The sequence below is a fragment of the Petaurus breviceps genome, unplaced genomic scaffold (genome assembly GCF_028583685.1).
Source record: "Petaurus breviceps papuanus isolate PSGF00001 unplaced genomic scaffold, PetGlider_PUasm1.0 400, whole genome shotgun sequence".
NCBI lineage: Eukaryota > Metazoa > Chordata > Mammalia > Diprotodontia > Petauridae > Petaurus > Petaurus breviceps.
The window spans coordinates 5,124,857-5,142,140 of NW_027186316.1; the positions used below are offsets into that span (position 1 = coordinate 5,124,857).

Consider the following 17,284-nt stretch of genomic DNA (forward strand, 5'->3'; position numbering starts at 1 on the left):
AGGCCCATGAAAAGACTAGGCAGTCTTTAGGGGTTTGCAGCCTACTTGGAGTTCATAAATGTGACTGGAAAAGTTTCAACTGAATTAAAACAAGTATTAGTTGATTCCTACTGTGTACCCAGCATTGTACTGGAGAAATATGGAAGTATTGTACTTGGAAAAAAAATGTTTAATCTGTCAGGAGGGATAAGGGATTCCTTTTCCTTCTTTCTAATTTTTCTTGAGTCATTTTTTCAGTCTTGTCTGATTCTTCATAACCCCATTTGGAGCTTGCTTGGCAGAGATACTGGAGTAATTTGCCATTTCCTTCTCCGGCTCATTTTACAGATGAGGAAACTGAGGCACACAGGGTGATGTGACTTGCCCAGGGTCACACAGCTAGTAAGAATCAAGTGTCTGAGGCCATATTTGAACTCGGGTCCTCCTGACTCCAGGGCTGGTGCTTCATTCACTGCACCACCTAGATGCCCTGAGCAAAATGCCTCTTTGTGGTGTGGGAGGGTAACCTGAGTAAACTCTGGGAAATCTTGCCAGCTGTCAAGGCTTCAGGCATGGGTTTGATGGCAGGCTACATCTTTCATCCAAGGACTAGCCTAAGACCTTACCTGGCCAGTCACCAGTCAACAGGTCTACATACCACACAGAGAAATTCCAATCTGTGCCATTGGGAGCATTCCCAGCCACCAAAGAACACAGATTTTTGGAAAAGCTGGTAAGAGTTGGTATTTACATTATGCTTTGCTTCTAAAACACTTTCTTAGATTTTCTTGCCATTATCATTTTCATTTTACAGGCAAGGAAACCAGAGAGGTTGTGAGTGTTCAAGGGCCAAGGACCAAGTCCTTGGGCTCTTTCCTCCCCCTCATGCCATCTCTCCCACTTTCAAGGCCCAGAAATGAAGCAGACACAGCTGGGTTCTCATAAATCATTTAATGATGTCACCCTACAAAACATTTGCACAATAGATCCCCTAGTGAAGGCCCCACCTCACTCAGGGAGCTTCAGAAACAGAAATAGCCAAGGCTACAAGTCTAATTACTGCAAAAGAATGACCTGAGAGGCCCCATTCCAAGCAGGGTCCAAAGGCTACAAAACTTGAGAGAACAAAACACTTTTACGAAAACAATGACAACAACAGCAACTTAAGTTCCAAAAGGTAGGTGAAGGAAGGGCTGGAGGGAGTCGCTGAAGGCCAGTCCAGCGGGGTCAACGCTGTTCGCTTGTCCTGCAGGTTATGAAATACTGGGAGTGCCGCTGCAAAGACAGCGCCGTCTGCGGCTGTTGAGTGCCCTGTAGAGCCCTGCTTCTGGGATGGGCAGGGAAGGACTTGGCATTGCTTGCTCTCATATTCAGTAAAGGAAAGCGAGGTGCGGGGACACGCATTTTCCAAAAAGCTTGGTCTGTGATGACCCTAGCTGAGCCAGGAGCTACATGCCTGTGTGTGGGACTATGTCACTGCCAAGAAGAACAAATAAGGAGTGGGTATTTTCTTCCTGTCTGGGGCCTGCAGCTTCAGAGCATGCAGCTGGCAAGGAGCTATGTCCCGACCCACCGTGACCAGGCTTACTCTCCTGGTTGACCCAGCACCATCCTGCCTTCTGGTTTTGCGGCCCACACAGGATTTGGTTTGGGCCACAAATCTACCAGTAATTCTCTGGAGGGGAAAGTCCCTCTGCCCATTCAGCTTAGCACCCACTCTGAAATTTAGAAGACTTAGAGCATGGCTTGGGTCACAGAGAAGTGGTAAAGCCTGGGTTTGAACCCAGGTCCTCTGACTCCCAATCTAGCTCCCTTCCCACTGTACACTCTACCTCTCAGGGATCATTATTCTGATTTGGTTTTCCCCAAACCAACTTTACAATCTTGGAGCAGAGAGAGAAGTGACTGACCCAGGGTCTCACAGCCATCATATATCAGAAGTGGCGCTTGTGTCCAGGTCAACCTAACAGTAACCACTATGCAACACTAACATCCCTTCACCTCTTTTAAGAAAAAGCAATCTGAAAATCTCCAACTCATAAAGGAAAACACAAGCCCATCTTGTGAAACTGAAGGGGGTGGGAGGAGGGGCTGGGGAAAAGAAGCCCTGAGTGAGCGAGCCAGCTCACTTCCAGTGCAGGGCTGACCACAGATCACCCTAATCATGGGGAAGGGTCCCAGTTTATCAATCCCAGGATTATCAACCATCAGAGGTAAGCAAAACCCTGATTTTGGCTATAACAAACGGAATTCAATTATCTGGTCCAAGTTCCCAGTTCCACTGAGGTCCCTGGCCCACCCAGCTGCAGAGGGCATGGGGTGGGGAAGGGGATATCATTGGTGACCTTTGTGAACTTGCTCATTCCTCCCTGTGCAAAGGATCGCACACTGCCCCAGCTCAGCTGTGAGCTCCTCACACACCACCAACTCCGGCCAACCATACCTGGGGCTTTTGGCCTTGGTGCTGACTGGTCAGAAGGAAGCAGCCTCCCTTCCCACCTGTACACACTTTCCCCACATATCGATGAACAAGGACCATCAAATGGCACGTGTGAACTCAGACACAAGGGTTCGAGAGTTATCTTGGCACTGTCAGGAAAGCTGGGGGAGATACGAGGAGCATGGAGAACCATCCAAGACCTCAACTGCCTGCAGGAACAATGGGTGCTCACCCAGAATGCATATTTATGCAAAAAAAGTGCTGTCTCTACCTAGAAGGCTGAGCTTAGACACATGCAAGCTTTTCCTCCATTACTGCTTTCTCTTTCATTAATACCCACAATGGTAAACACACTAGAATTATGATAGGCTATAGAGAATGTCCTGAAGGACAGATAGTCAGGAGAAACTCCTTCAAGGGTCTTCCCCCTTTGCTAACTAAATTATTTTGGTTTGAATGGGGAGCCACAGAATGTTCAATCACAACCTTCTTTCCTGAGATACATCTGCAGCCGAGTTGACCACACCCAAGCAATGGATGTTACCTTCCCCTGCAGCTCATGCCAACCATGGTCTCGAGCCAGGGAGTGTGTGGATGGTACAAAACAAGCCAACACTCCCAAGAAACCACTCAACACCAAGTGGGCCAATGATGAGGGATATGGTCCCAGAAAACACGACCGGGAAGTGCTCCACCTTGAAAAATTCCTGGACACCCGAGTGGGCATCCTACAAAATCATCAGGGCTCTTCATGCTGGCCAAATTATGGATAATAATAGCACTTTCCCTATATTATCCCATCCTAGCCTCCCAACGACTTTGGCAAGTAGGTGCTATTAGAATTCCATTTTAGAAATAAGGAAACAGAGATGAAATGACTTGCCCAGGGTCTCCTATAACTAATACATATCTGAGGCAGGATTGAAACCCAGTTCTTCAAACTGTCTGCTGGGCCACGTGATGTGCCAGCCTCTCACATAATCAAGGTTTCTGGGGCCACTTTTCCTTGAAATATTCACTTGTTTAAAGCTCCAAGGCTTCTGGAATCCCAGCATTCTTTGTGCTCTTCAGATTCTGTGGCACAATAGCTAATTGACTAGCTTATTTACAGTCAGCATTTACATGGAGGTCTCTATCTTGATGGCAATGGGAGGGGCGAGGGGCTTTCCCAGTCTATGACACTTGGAGGCCACTGATGGCAACCTCCTCCCCACCCCTCATTTTTCAAAGGAGGAAATAGGCCCAAGAACAGGAAATGACTTGCCCAGGGTCCCACAAAAGGACCATAAAATCAGAGATTTAGAATAATAAGGGAACTCAAAAGCATTCTAGTTCAATCCCTTAATTTTACAGAGAATAACTGAATCCTAGAGGAATGATTTACCTAGGGTCATACTGCTCCCTAAACCACCCCCCCAAAAAAAAACCTAACTGTATCCTCTCATCCTCCCTGTGCCCTCCCACTCCCAGTCCCTTCCCCCCCACCCCCCAAAGGGCCTACTTTGGGATTTTGGGAACTTCCCCTTCCCCGATCCCCTGGGCTCACTGCTGGTACAGAGATGAGGTATGGGCCCATGGTGGGGGCTGTGCTAACAGAAGAGGACAGGCTTGGGGGTCCCTGGCAGTGGAAACATGTTTTCCTGGTTTTGCTGCTATAGCACCTTCCTTCCTCATGAAGAGAAGATCAGCTGCCACCCCCCCCCCCAGGTAAGGCCACCAGGAGGGGGGGAAAGAGAAATGGGCCCAGGGGGGCATGGCTTCAGGCTCTGTGAGCAGCCTAAGCCATGAGGGAGGGCAGGGGGACAGGAAGAGAAAGAAACACAATACACACAATGCCCCCTTCCTGATGTCATCAAGAAAGGAGCTTTCTCCAAGTGGGGAGAGCAAACTCTTCAGTCAATTTTCTTGGTTGGAAGGTGGAGCAAATCCAGCAGGTACTTGAACATGGGCCTGGCAGTGGAGGCAAGCAGAATGATCAGCTTGCCATGGGTCATGGTCATGAGGGTCTGGTGGCCTGAGGCCCAGATCCGGTACCAGGGGCCATAGAATGGATCAGAAATAGCTGGGCATAGCATGTTGTTCAGATTTACTTCAGTGGCCTGTGGGAACAAAAGAGGGACAATGGGTACTCACCTATGGGGGCCTCAGGCCCAAGCACTCACTCAAAGCCAGGGAGCCAGAGAGCTTTGCTCAAGCAATGTCAGGTTGGATCCCAAAGTTCTGTAATGTGCAGCTGACTTTACATTCATAACTCATTCTTTCTGCCCTGATTGGATAGATAGGATATCTAATCTCCCCAAGGACAGGAAAAAGTCATGAGAGGTTTTACTGACTTCTTTTGGAGGGGAGCACCACAATCATTTCTCAATTTATCCCTTCCCTTCTACTCCACCCAACCTACTCTCATAACAAAGGAAAACACTGAAACAAAACTATTTAATAAACAACCATAGTATATACAATAGTCTGCATCCAAAGTCCCCCACTTCTATTATGATTTTTTAATTTTCATTATTTATTTATATTTATTTATTTAGCTTTTTGGAGGGCAATTGGGGTTAAGTGACTTGCCTAAAGTCACAGGGCTAGTGTATTAAGTGTCTGAAGCCACATTTGAACTCAGGTCCTCCTGATTCTAGGGCTGGTGCTCTATTCACTGCAATACCTAGCCACCCCCCACTTCTATTATTATTAAGAGGAAGACAGTGTGCTTGTCTATCAGTTGTCCAGGATCAAGATGAGTCATTGGAATCAGTTTAATCGTGTATGCCTGATAATGTTGCTTTCATTTACATCAGTGTAGTTAGTGTGTGTACTGTGTTATTACTTCTGATTTTTTATTCCACCTCCATTCATACAAATCCTCCCATGTTTTTCTGAATTCCTCTTATTCATTGGTTCTTACCACACTACAGTGTTCTAATATGTTTCCAGGCCACAGTTTGTTTTGCCATTCCCTAGTGCAGGGCTGGGGAACCTTTGGCCTCGAGGCCACATATGGCCTTTTAGGCCCTCAATTTCAGCCCTCTGATGATTCCAAAGGGCTGCACTTGAGGACCTAAAGTGCAAGGATTTGTTCTGTGAAATTTGGATTCAGTCAAAGGGTCACACTTGAGGACCTAGAGGGCCACATGTGGTCTCAAGGCCACCGGTTCTCCACCCCTGCCCTAGTGGATAGGCATCCACTTTGTTCTTAGTCTTTTGCTACTGCTGAAAAGGCTGCTATGTGAGAAATAGCTTGGTGGTACAGTGAATAGAGCAATGGACCTGGAGTTGGGAAGACCAGGGTTCAAATCCTACCTCAGATACTTACTGGTTGTGTGACCCTGGACAAGTCACTTCACCTCTACCTGCCTCAGTTCCCCACCTGTAAAATGGGGATAATAACAGCCCCTCCCTCCCACAGTCGGGCTGTTGTGAGGATCAAATGAGAGAATATAAAGTAAAAACACTACACAAATCTCAACAGACTACGGAAATGTTAACTATTATTATTATCGTTTCTGTCTTTGACCTCCTTGGGGCCATAGGCCAAATAAATAACATTTGTATTGCCTGTTTGAGTTTGCTTTCCATACATTACCTCATTTGGACCAATTGACAACCCTGGGAGCTATGTACCATGGGTAGTATTGCCTTTCACAGATGAAGAAACTGAGGCAGAAGAGATTAAGTGACTTGTCCAGGGTCAAGCAGCTACTGTCTAAGGTGGGATTTAAGCCCACCTGTGGATTTTTGCAGTTCTTCTGCCCTGAACTTCATAATGCATAGCATGCTTATTATGTTTTTCATTTTTTTAGTGAATAAAAACCTATTTCTCTTCTTTTCACCAACCCCAACACACACACACACACAAATACAGCAGAATCAAATCAAATTTCCATATTGACAATGTCCAAAAAATATATGCCTGATTCTGCATCCTGTGTCTATCACCTCTGTCAGGAAGTGAGTAATATACTTCATCATAAGTCCTCTGGAATCAGGATTGGTAATTGCATTGATCATAGTTATTAAGTCTTTGAAATTGTTTGCTGCCTTTTCTCCTCACCCTGTCCCATTGGTAATCGATTCCTAAAGCCTCCATTTTGAGAAAGGACCCAGACAAGTCCATCTTCCATTCTCTAGATACCATCTGCAGGTCTCCTTCCCATATCTCTTCAGCTCCCTCCATTAGTGCTTAGTTTGGTACCTTGCTAAATCCTTCTTGACTTGATGTGACTTCCCTAACTCCAGATCCACTGGGCCAAGGACTGTGGATAAGTGAGTGACTTGAAAACTAATCATGAATTAAGACTTCTGAACCCTCTGGAGGGGCCAGCATTAATTAGTTGGCTTCTCAGACTTGAACAAGGCCTTACACATGAAGTCCTGGGAAAAAAGGAGTACAGTGCTTTGAGAGGAACCATCATTTGGGGGTAAAGGACATTGGGACACTCACCAGACCCAGGAACTGTAAGATGCTGAAATGATAGAAGAACATTAGGCCAGTTGCCAGGAGGGCCCACCAAAAATTGGAGAGTGGCTCGGGAGTGTAGACACCTGTATGAGAAATGAATCTGGTGAGACCAATCCAAGGAAGACTTTTGCAGCTCAGTGGCGAATGGAACCAACCCTATGTGGCCCATTTGAGAGGTGCATTCCTGCTGCCTTATGAGTCAAGTCACTGCCCCTCTGTCTGCCTCAGATTCCTCACCTGTAAAATGGGGATCATAAGAGTACCCATCTCCCAGGTTGTTGTAAGGATCAGATATTTGTAAAGCACTTAGCACAGCACCTGGAACATAGTAGGCACTATGTGACTGGTAGCTGGTATTGTTATCATCATCATCATTATTATTATTGCTTCTTTTGGAGGGGGGAGGGCAGGGCAATTGGGGTTAAGTGACTTGCCCAAGGTCACATGGCTAGTAAGTGTTAAGTGTCTGAGGCCGGATTTGAACTCAAGTCCTCCTGACTCCAGGGCTGGTGCTCTATTCACTCCAGCGCCACCTAGCGGCCCCTAGAGGGGATTTTTTTTTACACATATGTCAAGGGTGATGGGACCTCTGGACTAGTAGCTGGAGCATCCCGCCATGCAGTGGGTTGGAACCAATGACCATATTTTATATAATCATAACTAAATAGTGTGATGCACCACTTCAGAGGAATTTACTGTACTCACTGGGGCCTGGCTGTACTGTCACCTCCCTCTAATCAACCCCATTTTCACTCCAAAAAAAAAGTAGGGCAACCTCACACCTGCAGACCTGAGTTCCTGTTCCAGCTCCAACAAAATGGATCCCAAATTTAGATGCCCTGTTACTGGGATCCTGGGTGCTGGTACTGGAAGTGGGGGGAGAAGCTGATTCTGGGGTGGAAGAGATGGGAACCATCTTTACTCTAGTGAGGGAGGATCCATTTTTTCCACCATCCCCGGCAGGAAGTAGGTAGATCAAAAGATGATTGACCTTGAAATCAGAGGATATGAGTTCAAATCCCACTTGATGGAGGGGAAGGTGGCAGAGAGGGTCCATTCCTGCCTAAAGTGGATGGGAGAAGAGAGGAAATTCTGGGCAAAGTGTGACATGCTCTTAAAATTGGGGGAGAAAAAAATATAGAAGGGAAATGAAAGATTCTGGATCCCAGCTAAGCCTTAAGTGCCAAGGAAAAACTATTTGATGAAAGCAGATACTTTATTTTTCTTTTCTTTTTTTTTTAAAGCAATTGGGGTTAAATAACTTTCTCAAGGTTACATGGCCAGTTATTTTTGTGTGGGTGCCGAGTATCTGAGGCCGGAACCAATCCCGGGTCTCCCAGCACTGAGGCCAGTGCTCTTACTCACTGCGCCACCTGGCTGCCCTGATACTTTATTTTTCTATTATGAACTGATAACCAAAAAGTATTAAAAATAATGCAACTGAAATTACAAAAAAAAAGGAATGAAAAAAGGGGCTTTCTCTTATGTACAGGTTGTTTTTCTTTGAAGAACAGTCAGTGTTTAATGATACAATTCTGTCACATTAAGGTTTTGTTTCCACTATTTACATTTGAGAGATATAGGCACTGAACCTGTGAATTCACTGGTCTAGAACAGGGGTGGGGAACCTGCCTCAAGACCACATGTGGTCCTCTAGGTCCTCAAGTACCTCAAGTACTTTGACTTCTGTGAGGGTTGGATTCAGTCAAGGGGTTTGGATATAAGGAAATTCATTCTGTAAAGCCTGGATTCCATCAAAGGGCCACACTTAAGGACCTAGAGGGCTGCATGTGGCCTTGAGGCCACAGGTTCCCCACTCCTGGTCTAGAGGACTCTAGAGGGAAGAGGAAACTCCTCATACCAGCAGAGGGCAGCATTTTCTCTATAATTAGAGCTTTAGGGTAGGGATCTTAACTGAGGGTCAGGAAGTTTTTAAAAGAAATACTTTGACAACTCTGTTTCAATATAATTGGTCTTCTTTGTAATCTTAGGTATTTTTTTAAGCATTTAAAAATGTAATTCTGATAAGGGGTCCTTAGACATTCCCAGGTGGCCAAAAGGAATCCATGACACCCAAAAGGGTGAGAGAATTCCTGGTTCAATGACCTGTTCAGTGTTCCTTATACCCAGCCAGTAAGTGTCAGAAGTGAGGCATGACCCAGGATCTTGTTGACCTGGGTACTATCTCCCAATAAATTGCTTCTTTTTCTATGCTTGGAGAATCCCAATAGGGTCAGGAGCTCCATATCCTAACAAATGCCTAATAAAAGACATGTTGGGGCTTTGGGCTGAAGTGGAGTACCCTAGGGGCGGCTAGGTGGTGAAGTGAATATAGCACTGGCCCTGGAGTCAGGAGGACCTGAGTTCAAATCCTGTCTCAGAGACTTGACACACTTACTAGCCATGTGACCTTGGGCAAGTCACTTAACCCCAATTGCCCTGCCCTCCCCCCACCAAAAAGCCAAAAAAAAAAAAAAAACCTAAACCAAACAAACAAACAACAACAATAAAAAGAAAACGAAGTGGAGCGCCCTGGAAACCAATGGGATCAAACTGAAGTCATACAGAAGAAACCACTGTGGGCCACTGATTGACTTAGCTTTAAGAAGTAATAGTATCGGGGCAGCCAGGTAGCACAGTGAGTAAGAGCACAGGCTCCAGTGTCGGGATGACCTGGGGATCAAATCCGGGCTCAGATACTTAGCACCCACCCAGAAACACCTGGCCGTGTAACCTTGAGCAAGTTACTTAACGCCAATTGCTTTAAAAAAAAAAAAGAGAAGTAATAGTATCAAGGGTAGCTAGGTGGCGCAGTGAGTAGAGCACTGGCCCTGGAGTCAGGAGGACCTGAGTTCAAATCTGACCTCAGACACTTAACACAAAAACTAGTTGTGTGACCTTGGGCAAATCACTTAACCCCAATTGCCCTCCAAAAAGCAACAACAAAAAGAGAAATAATAGTATCCTATGTTTTCTTGTATTTTTTATTTATTTTGTTAAATATTTCCCAATTACATATTAAGCTGGTTCAAGCTGCCCTACAGACAACACCAAACCTTCTTCTCCCTTTCCCCTCCAATTTTCTTGGTTACTGCAAAAGGAAGGAATTAGTAGGGTTTATAGCAAAATTCCCTTCCTTCACCTAGATTCCATGGTATAAGTGTCTCATTCAAGAGCCAGCCTGGGGGGGGGGGGGGCGCGGAGCCAAGATGGCGGAGTAGAAGCAGGACCTTCCCGCTGCTCAGGCTTCCACCCTCCCCAATCCATGTAAAAGAGGACTCTAAACAAACTTTAGAGCTGCAGAACCCACAAAATGACACAGAAAAGCTAACCTCCCTCTGAGGACAGCCTGGCAGGATGGCAGGAATCGGCCAGTGCAGTGCTCTGGGAGCCAAGCCCAGCCCAATGCTGAGGCTTTAGCCCCAGGGCGGGCCTGACCATCCACTGGCCTGAGGGACTCCAGATCAGCAGCAGCTGTGGCTGTTTCCAGATTTAACACATAGATGCAAAGGACAAAGTGAGAGGTCAGTACAGTCTGGACTTTGGGACCAGTAGGTGGGAGTGCATGGCTTTTGCCCCCATAGTAAGAAGCCACTGAGATGCACGCACAGCTAGCCAGCTCCACCTGGCAGCTTCATCTCCTGGACCAAGGGGGACCAAGCACCAGTCTGAGGGGTAATCGCTATTGCTTTAACCTTCTTGGATCTGGATTGCAGTCTGGGGTGGAGGTCCTGGGGTGTGTGTCCAGCTTGCCAGGGCGTGTGGAGGCCTCAGAGATGGCACCCATCTAATACCTCCGGAAACTGAAAAAACCCCAGCGTTTGGGACGAAAGCTCCCCTGTCTGGTGGCAGAGTCTTACTGTGGCAAAAATCCCAGGGGTCAAGTGACTGAGGGGAGACATGACCAGGCAAAGGAAACAAAGCAGACAAAAGATTCCAACATTACACTCCTATTTTGGGGACAAAAAGGAGCAAAGCATGGAACAGGAGGAAAACAGTGAAGTCAGAACTCCTACACCAAAAGCTTCAAATGAAAATACAAGCTGGTTACAGGCCATAGAGGACCTTAAGAAGCAGATAAGAGAAGTGGAGGAAAATTGGGAAGAGAAATGAGAACAATGCAAGATAATTACAAAACAAGAGTCAACAGCCTGACTGAGGAAAATAATACCTTAAAAAACAGACTGACTCAAATGGCAAAAGAGGCTCAAAAAAGCAATGACGAGAAGAATACCTTAAAAAGCCAAATTTGCCAGATGGAAAAAGAATATCAAAAGCTCACTGAGAAGAATCATTGCTTCAGAATTAGATTGGAGCAAATGGAAGCTAATGACTTTATGAGAAATCAAGATGCTGTTAAACAGATCCTAACAAATGAAAGAACAGAAGGCAATGTGAACTATCTCATGGGAAAAACCACTGACCTGGAAAACAGATCCAGGAGAGATAATTTAAAAATTATTGGACTACCTGAAAGCCATGACCAAAGTAAGAACCTAGAAATCATCCTCCAGGAAGTTCTCAAAGAAAACTGTCCTGATGTTTTAGTACCAGAGGGCAAAATAGAGGTTGAAAGAATCCACTGATCACCTCCTGAAAAAGATCCCAAAAAGAAAACTCCTAGGAATATTATAGCCATGTTCCAGAATTCCCAGATTAAGGAGAGAATATTACAAGCAGCCAGGAAGAAACAATTTAAATATTGTGGAAACACAATCAGGATAACACAGGATCTTGCAGCTTCTACACTGAGGGATCGAAGGGCTTGGAATATGATATTCCGGAGGTCAAAGGAGCTGGGATTAAAACCAAGAGTCACCTACCCAGCAAAACTGAGTATCATGGTTCAGGGGAAAATATGGTCATTCAGTAGAATAGAGGACTTTCAAGCATTCTTGCTGAAAAAAAAAACAGAGTTGAATAGAAAATTTGACATTCAGATACAAGAGGCAAGAGAAGCAAGATAAGGTAAACAGGGAAAAGAAATCATAAGGAACTTATCAAAGTTGAACTATTAACATTCCTACATGGAAAAACAAAAATTGTAACTTAGGAAACTTTTCTCAGTAGTTGAAGGGATTAGAAATATATATATATATATATGTATATATATACATATACATATATGTCTACATATGAGGGTATATGGGCATATGAATACATATGTGAATGTGTGTATATAAGTTTATAGGTATACATAGATAGGGGCACAGGACCAATTTAACAGGAAGGGATGATACTTAAAAGGTGAAATTAAGAGGTGAGAGGAATATAATGAGAGGATATGGGGAGAGACAGATTGGGGTAAACTATCTCATACAGAAGACGCAAGGGAAGATGGTCACAATGGAGGGGAAGAATAGGAAGGCAAAAGGGAATGGGTCAACCTTATTCCCATTGAATTTGGCTTGAGAAGGGAATGAAATATACACTAAATAGGGTATCTCACCCTCCAGGAGAGTAGGAGGGAAGGAGATGAGAGGGGGGATGATGTGAGGGCAGGCTGGGGGGGAGGGAAGTTGGAAGCACCCACTTTTGAAAAGGGACGGGATCAAAGTAGAGAATAGAACAAGTGGGAGGTGGGATAGGAGGGAGAGAAATATAGTCATTCTTTTACAATATACCTACTATGTTATTGTTTTGCATTAGCCACACATGTACAACCTATACTGAACTGCTTATCTTCCCAGTAAGGGTGGGTGACAAGGAAGGAAGGGAATGAATCTGGAATTGAAAGTTTTAAAAGCAAATATTCAAATATATATGTATATATATGTGTGTGTGTGTGTGTGTGTGTTTATATATACTATTATTAATATCATCTTACATGTAATTGGGAAATAAGATATACAGGCACTGAGGCATAGAGATCCACTGGAAAAGTTGAAAGGGGTATGGGAGAAAATATGGGAGAGAGCAGATTGGAGGAGGGGATATCCTGTGGGACTGCTATTTTGGGGCGGTGGGTACGGGAAAAACAGGGAGAAAATTTATAAACTCAAAATCTGGCGGAAACGAATGACGTAAATCAGAAGTTAATAAAACATTAAAAAAAAAAGCCAGCCTAGGCTAAGGCCTCCTGTGGTGGTTTAAAAGGTTGGGTTTGAGCAGGCACCCATCCTAAAGTATCTTGAAGCCCTGATCATAGTCTCTGAGTCAGAATGAAGCAGAGTTGGCATCCTGAGTTGGGAAAAAGGAGGTTCTGGGAGTATCCAAGAGTGGAACAATCAGTGAGCATCCAGAGATTGTCTGGGGAGGGAGAGGAACAGAGAGTAGGGGGAAGGTGTGGGAAAGGACAGGCCTACCCACATAGTGACAAGAGTTCCAATATGGCCTCAAGGACCAATTTTATTTTAGTGAGGGAGGACCCACTTTTTTTATACCATCACCAGCAAGAAGTAGGCAAGTTAAAGGATGACTGGATCAGAGAAGCTGGGTTCAATTTTCACCTCATATTTCTTATTCATGTGACCATGGATGCGTCACTTCATCCCTTCCTGGGTCTCAGTTTTCCCCTCTGTAAAATGAAGGGGGTTGAGCTAGATGGCGTAGCTGTAGGAGCCTATAAGAAGCTCCATACTAATCCTTCCTTCCCTTTAGTATATCTCTGTGAATTTCTGTACCCATCCTAGCTGGGAAACTAGGTGGTGCTGCAGTGGATAGATTACTGGACCTACAGTCAGGAAGACCTGAGTTCAAATCTATCCTCAGACACTTAGGTGTTGCTGGACAAATCACTTTATTGCCTTCAGTTTCTTCAACTATAAATTGGGGAATCATAATAACAGCTACCTCCCAGGTGTTGTGGAGATCAAATGAGATCATATTTGTGTAAAGTGCTTAGCACAGTGCCTGGAACACAGTAGTAGGTGCTTAATGTATCCCTATTCTCTCCCTTCTTCCTATAGAAAGACTGAGGCCCTGCGAGGAAAAGTCCATGTAGATTATCCACATTTTATTTAATAAATCCAATAAATAATTTAATAATTCACATATTATTTCCAGTGGATTATCCACAAGGGTCACTGGGATTGCTTCAAAAAAACCATTTCTCTTCCTTGGATTATCTCCCCATCAGTTGACCAAGGAATTCCAGCAGGCCACCAATCCAAGAAATAGCGCACTCTACAGTGAAGGAGAAATGAGGTTCTAGGCTTGACTCGTTGAGAACGACCAGGCTCAGGCAGAGCCAGATAAGACTTAAGCTGTAAATGTTCCAGGACCCATGGGAGGGGCAGAAGTGCTGAAACATTAAGTTACTATCAAGGGTTTTCTGGCAGGTCCTTCCCTCAAATATATCCTGTGCTTTCAACCCATCTAACCTGCTTTGCTAATTAGCTTCCCATGCCCTTTGAAAAAGCCCAGTCCTGGTAAGACAGAACCCATGGTATCTCCATCTACCTCATTCTAAAAATAGCTACCCCTTCTCCTGCTAGTCACTGACAAGATGTCAAGGCAGACCGCTGGTCTCCACAGGCCTACTTGGGACACGGTTTGGGTACATAATTGCATAATCAATGTTCTCTGCCAAACATTCTGAAAAGGGTATGTAAGGAAGGATATGGGAGGTTGGGTGGATACCATGACCAGGCCTAAATCCCAAGAGACCAAAGAAAGAGGAAAAGGACCCATATAGACACAAATACATGTAGCAGTTTTTCTGGGAGTGGCAAAGAATTGGAAACTAAAGAGGTTCCCATTGGGGAATGGCTGATCAAATTATGGCATATGAAGGTGATGGAATATTATTGCACCTTAGGAAATGACAAAAGGGATGAATTAAAATGAAATCTAGGAGGACTTGTACAAACTGAGGCAGAGGGAAGTAAGCAGTAACCTAATGACTACAATGTTGTAAAGACAATCCTGAAAGACTTGAGAATCTGATCAAGGCAATGACCAACTATGATGCCACAGGACCAATGAGGAAGCACTGACCACCCACTTCCTGAACAAGAAGAGCCATACTAGTGGCACAGAATGAAATATACATGCTGGACCTAGCCGATGTGGGGGGGGGGGGGAGGACAAAAAAAAGGAAGAAAAGATATTTGAAAAATACTCACTCTCTGGGAGATCTTATCAGCTCCCATGGGTTCAAATATAATCTCTAAGCAGATAACTGACAAATCTATTTATCTTTCTCCTGGAACTCTACTCTTGCTGTCAGCTTGTCCTTGAGATCTCAAAATCACAGTGTCTAAAAGATACACATTCTACAAATCATCTATACCGGTCTCTTTGCTGATACTCACAACACTCCATCTACCATCTCCACACTTTTACCTTGGCTGTGCCTAATGCATGAAATGATCTGCCCCATTCCCTCTACCTCTTAACTTCCCCAGGCTTCCTTCAGTGCTCAGTTCAAAAACCCTCCCATCTAATTCTTCTATGCAACATGATTAATGTGTTTAATAGGAATGTATGTGTAGAGCCCATATCTGATTGCAAGCCATCTTGGGTAGGGAGGGGGAGAAAATTTTAAAACTTATGGAAGTTAATGTTGAAAACTAGAAATAAATAATTTTATAAAAAATAAATTTAAAAACCCCTCCCGTCTCCCCACTCTAGTCCTTTTCTTCTGAGAATGCCTTTTGTGTAGACTAAATGTACATAGTTATTCATATGTTGTTTCCTCATTAGACTGGGAACTCCTTGAAGGCAAGGACTGCTTTTTCTTTTTTTTTTTTTTACCTTTATTTGCTTAGCACAGGACCTGATATAGTAAGCACTTGTTGACTAGATAGTTGACCTCTAATCCACAATCCCCTCATCTGACACAAACTGTGTGACTAAATTGCGGAGAAGACACCCACCTTCATTGGGATAAGGCATTTTCCTCCCCTATATCAATGACATCACAGGTTGGTTCCCTCTGCCACAAAAACAAAAATATCCAGCATTTAATCTCCTAGAAAGCTGTTGTTCAGTCATTTCAATTGTGTCTGGCTCTTTATGTTCTTGGCAAAGATACAGGAGTGGTTTGCCACTTCCTTCTCCAGCTCATTTTACAGATAAGGAAACTGAGGCAAACAGGTTGAAGCATAGGTTCACACAGCTAGTAAGTATCTGAGGCAGGATTCAAACTCATGAGTTTTCCTGATTTCAAGGCCAGCAATTTATCCACTACAGTGCCACCTAGCTGCTCCCCTAGAAAATAAGGAACATAAATTTGCTTGTATAATTGAACCTGGACCTTTACCCAGTCTGTGTGACCCTTACCTTCTACAGAGTGCAGTTTGTGATGACTTAAAATGAGGGATTGGATCCTTCCCTCTTAGACATGCTTGGATCATATGATTCCTACCCCAAGAAACACATAGCCCAACCTGCCTGTGAAGGCTCAGTAGGCTTCCAGCCATCATCACCAAAGGCAAAACACAAGGCTCTCTCCTGCAGAGATAATTATCTTAATAACAGTCATGATGGCAACTTACATGGGGGCTTTATAGTTCCCATCCCTTTCGATTCTCATGGCAGCCCTGTATTTACTATCCAAATTGTACAGATAAGAAATGTGCCTAAGGTCACAGGCTTAACAACTCCCATCAAAGGCTTCTGACTCCTTGGGCAGAACTCCTTCCAATGTACGATCAGTCCCTCACACTGAGGCCATGGGCTGCAGAGAGTGCCTCTGACACTCAACTAGCTTTGTGATGTGAGGCATGCCCCTTCTCCTCCCTGGGCCTCAGTCTCCTCATCTGTAAAATAAGGACCTCTGAGGTCCTTAATCCATGATTACAAATATTTACTAAGCAACTATCATGTGTTAGATGTCCAGGGAGACACCTACTTTCAATATGACACAGTCTTAGCCCTTCTGGAGATCTTGGGGACAAGCCAGACATCCACACAGATACTACACAATATTCCATGATATGACATTGGAGAATGGTGCGAGAGAAAATGCAAGAGGGAAGATCATTACTCATTGGGGTGGGGAGAGGAGGAGGGGGATATATACCAAGGAAAACATAATGTAAGAGGTGGCCTTCTTATCTATTAAAGAATGAGCAGAAAATTCAACAGATACAGAAAGGGAAAGGAAGAAATTCCAGGTATATGGAAAAAAGGCATGGCATTTGCATGGGAGGAAGGGAGGACTGAGCACATCAGTGCCTTTCAAATAATCTGTTTTGGCCATTATATTCAATAAGACCAGAAAGGCAAAGGGGTGTCAAATTTTCAGATTGTTGGTCAATCTGTCAATTTTAGAACTTCTGAGACATTGTCATCTCTACTTCTTGATCACCCCACACAGTTAATCATTCCCCAAATTTCATCAGTTCTGTTGTTATTCAATCTTTTTTCAGTCATGTCCAACTCTTTGTAATTCCATTTGGGGTTTTGTTGGCAAAGATATTGGAGTGGTTTTGTCATTTTCTTCTCCAGTTCATTTTACA

General features: G+C 44.3%; 1 protein-coding gene across 1 annotated transcript in view; it reads right to left on the bottom strand.

Annotated features, from left to right (window-relative positions):
- Positions 1 to 911: 911 nt before the first annotated feature.
- Positions 912 to 17,284, bottom strand: part of TMEM164 (transmembrane protein 164) — a 47,324-nt gene continuing 30,951 nt past the window's right edge. The window contains exons 4-5 of the mRNA XM_069100425.1: positions 6,861 to 6,961; positions 912 to 4,518 (exon numbers count right to left, since the gene is read on the bottom strand). Coding sequence (XP_068956526.1) covers positions 4,312 to 4,518; positions 6,861 to 6,961 — 308 coding nt within the window. The 3' untranslated portion in view covers positions 912 to 4,311. The remainder of the gene's footprint in view (positions 4,519 to 6,860; positions 6,962 to 17,284) is intronic.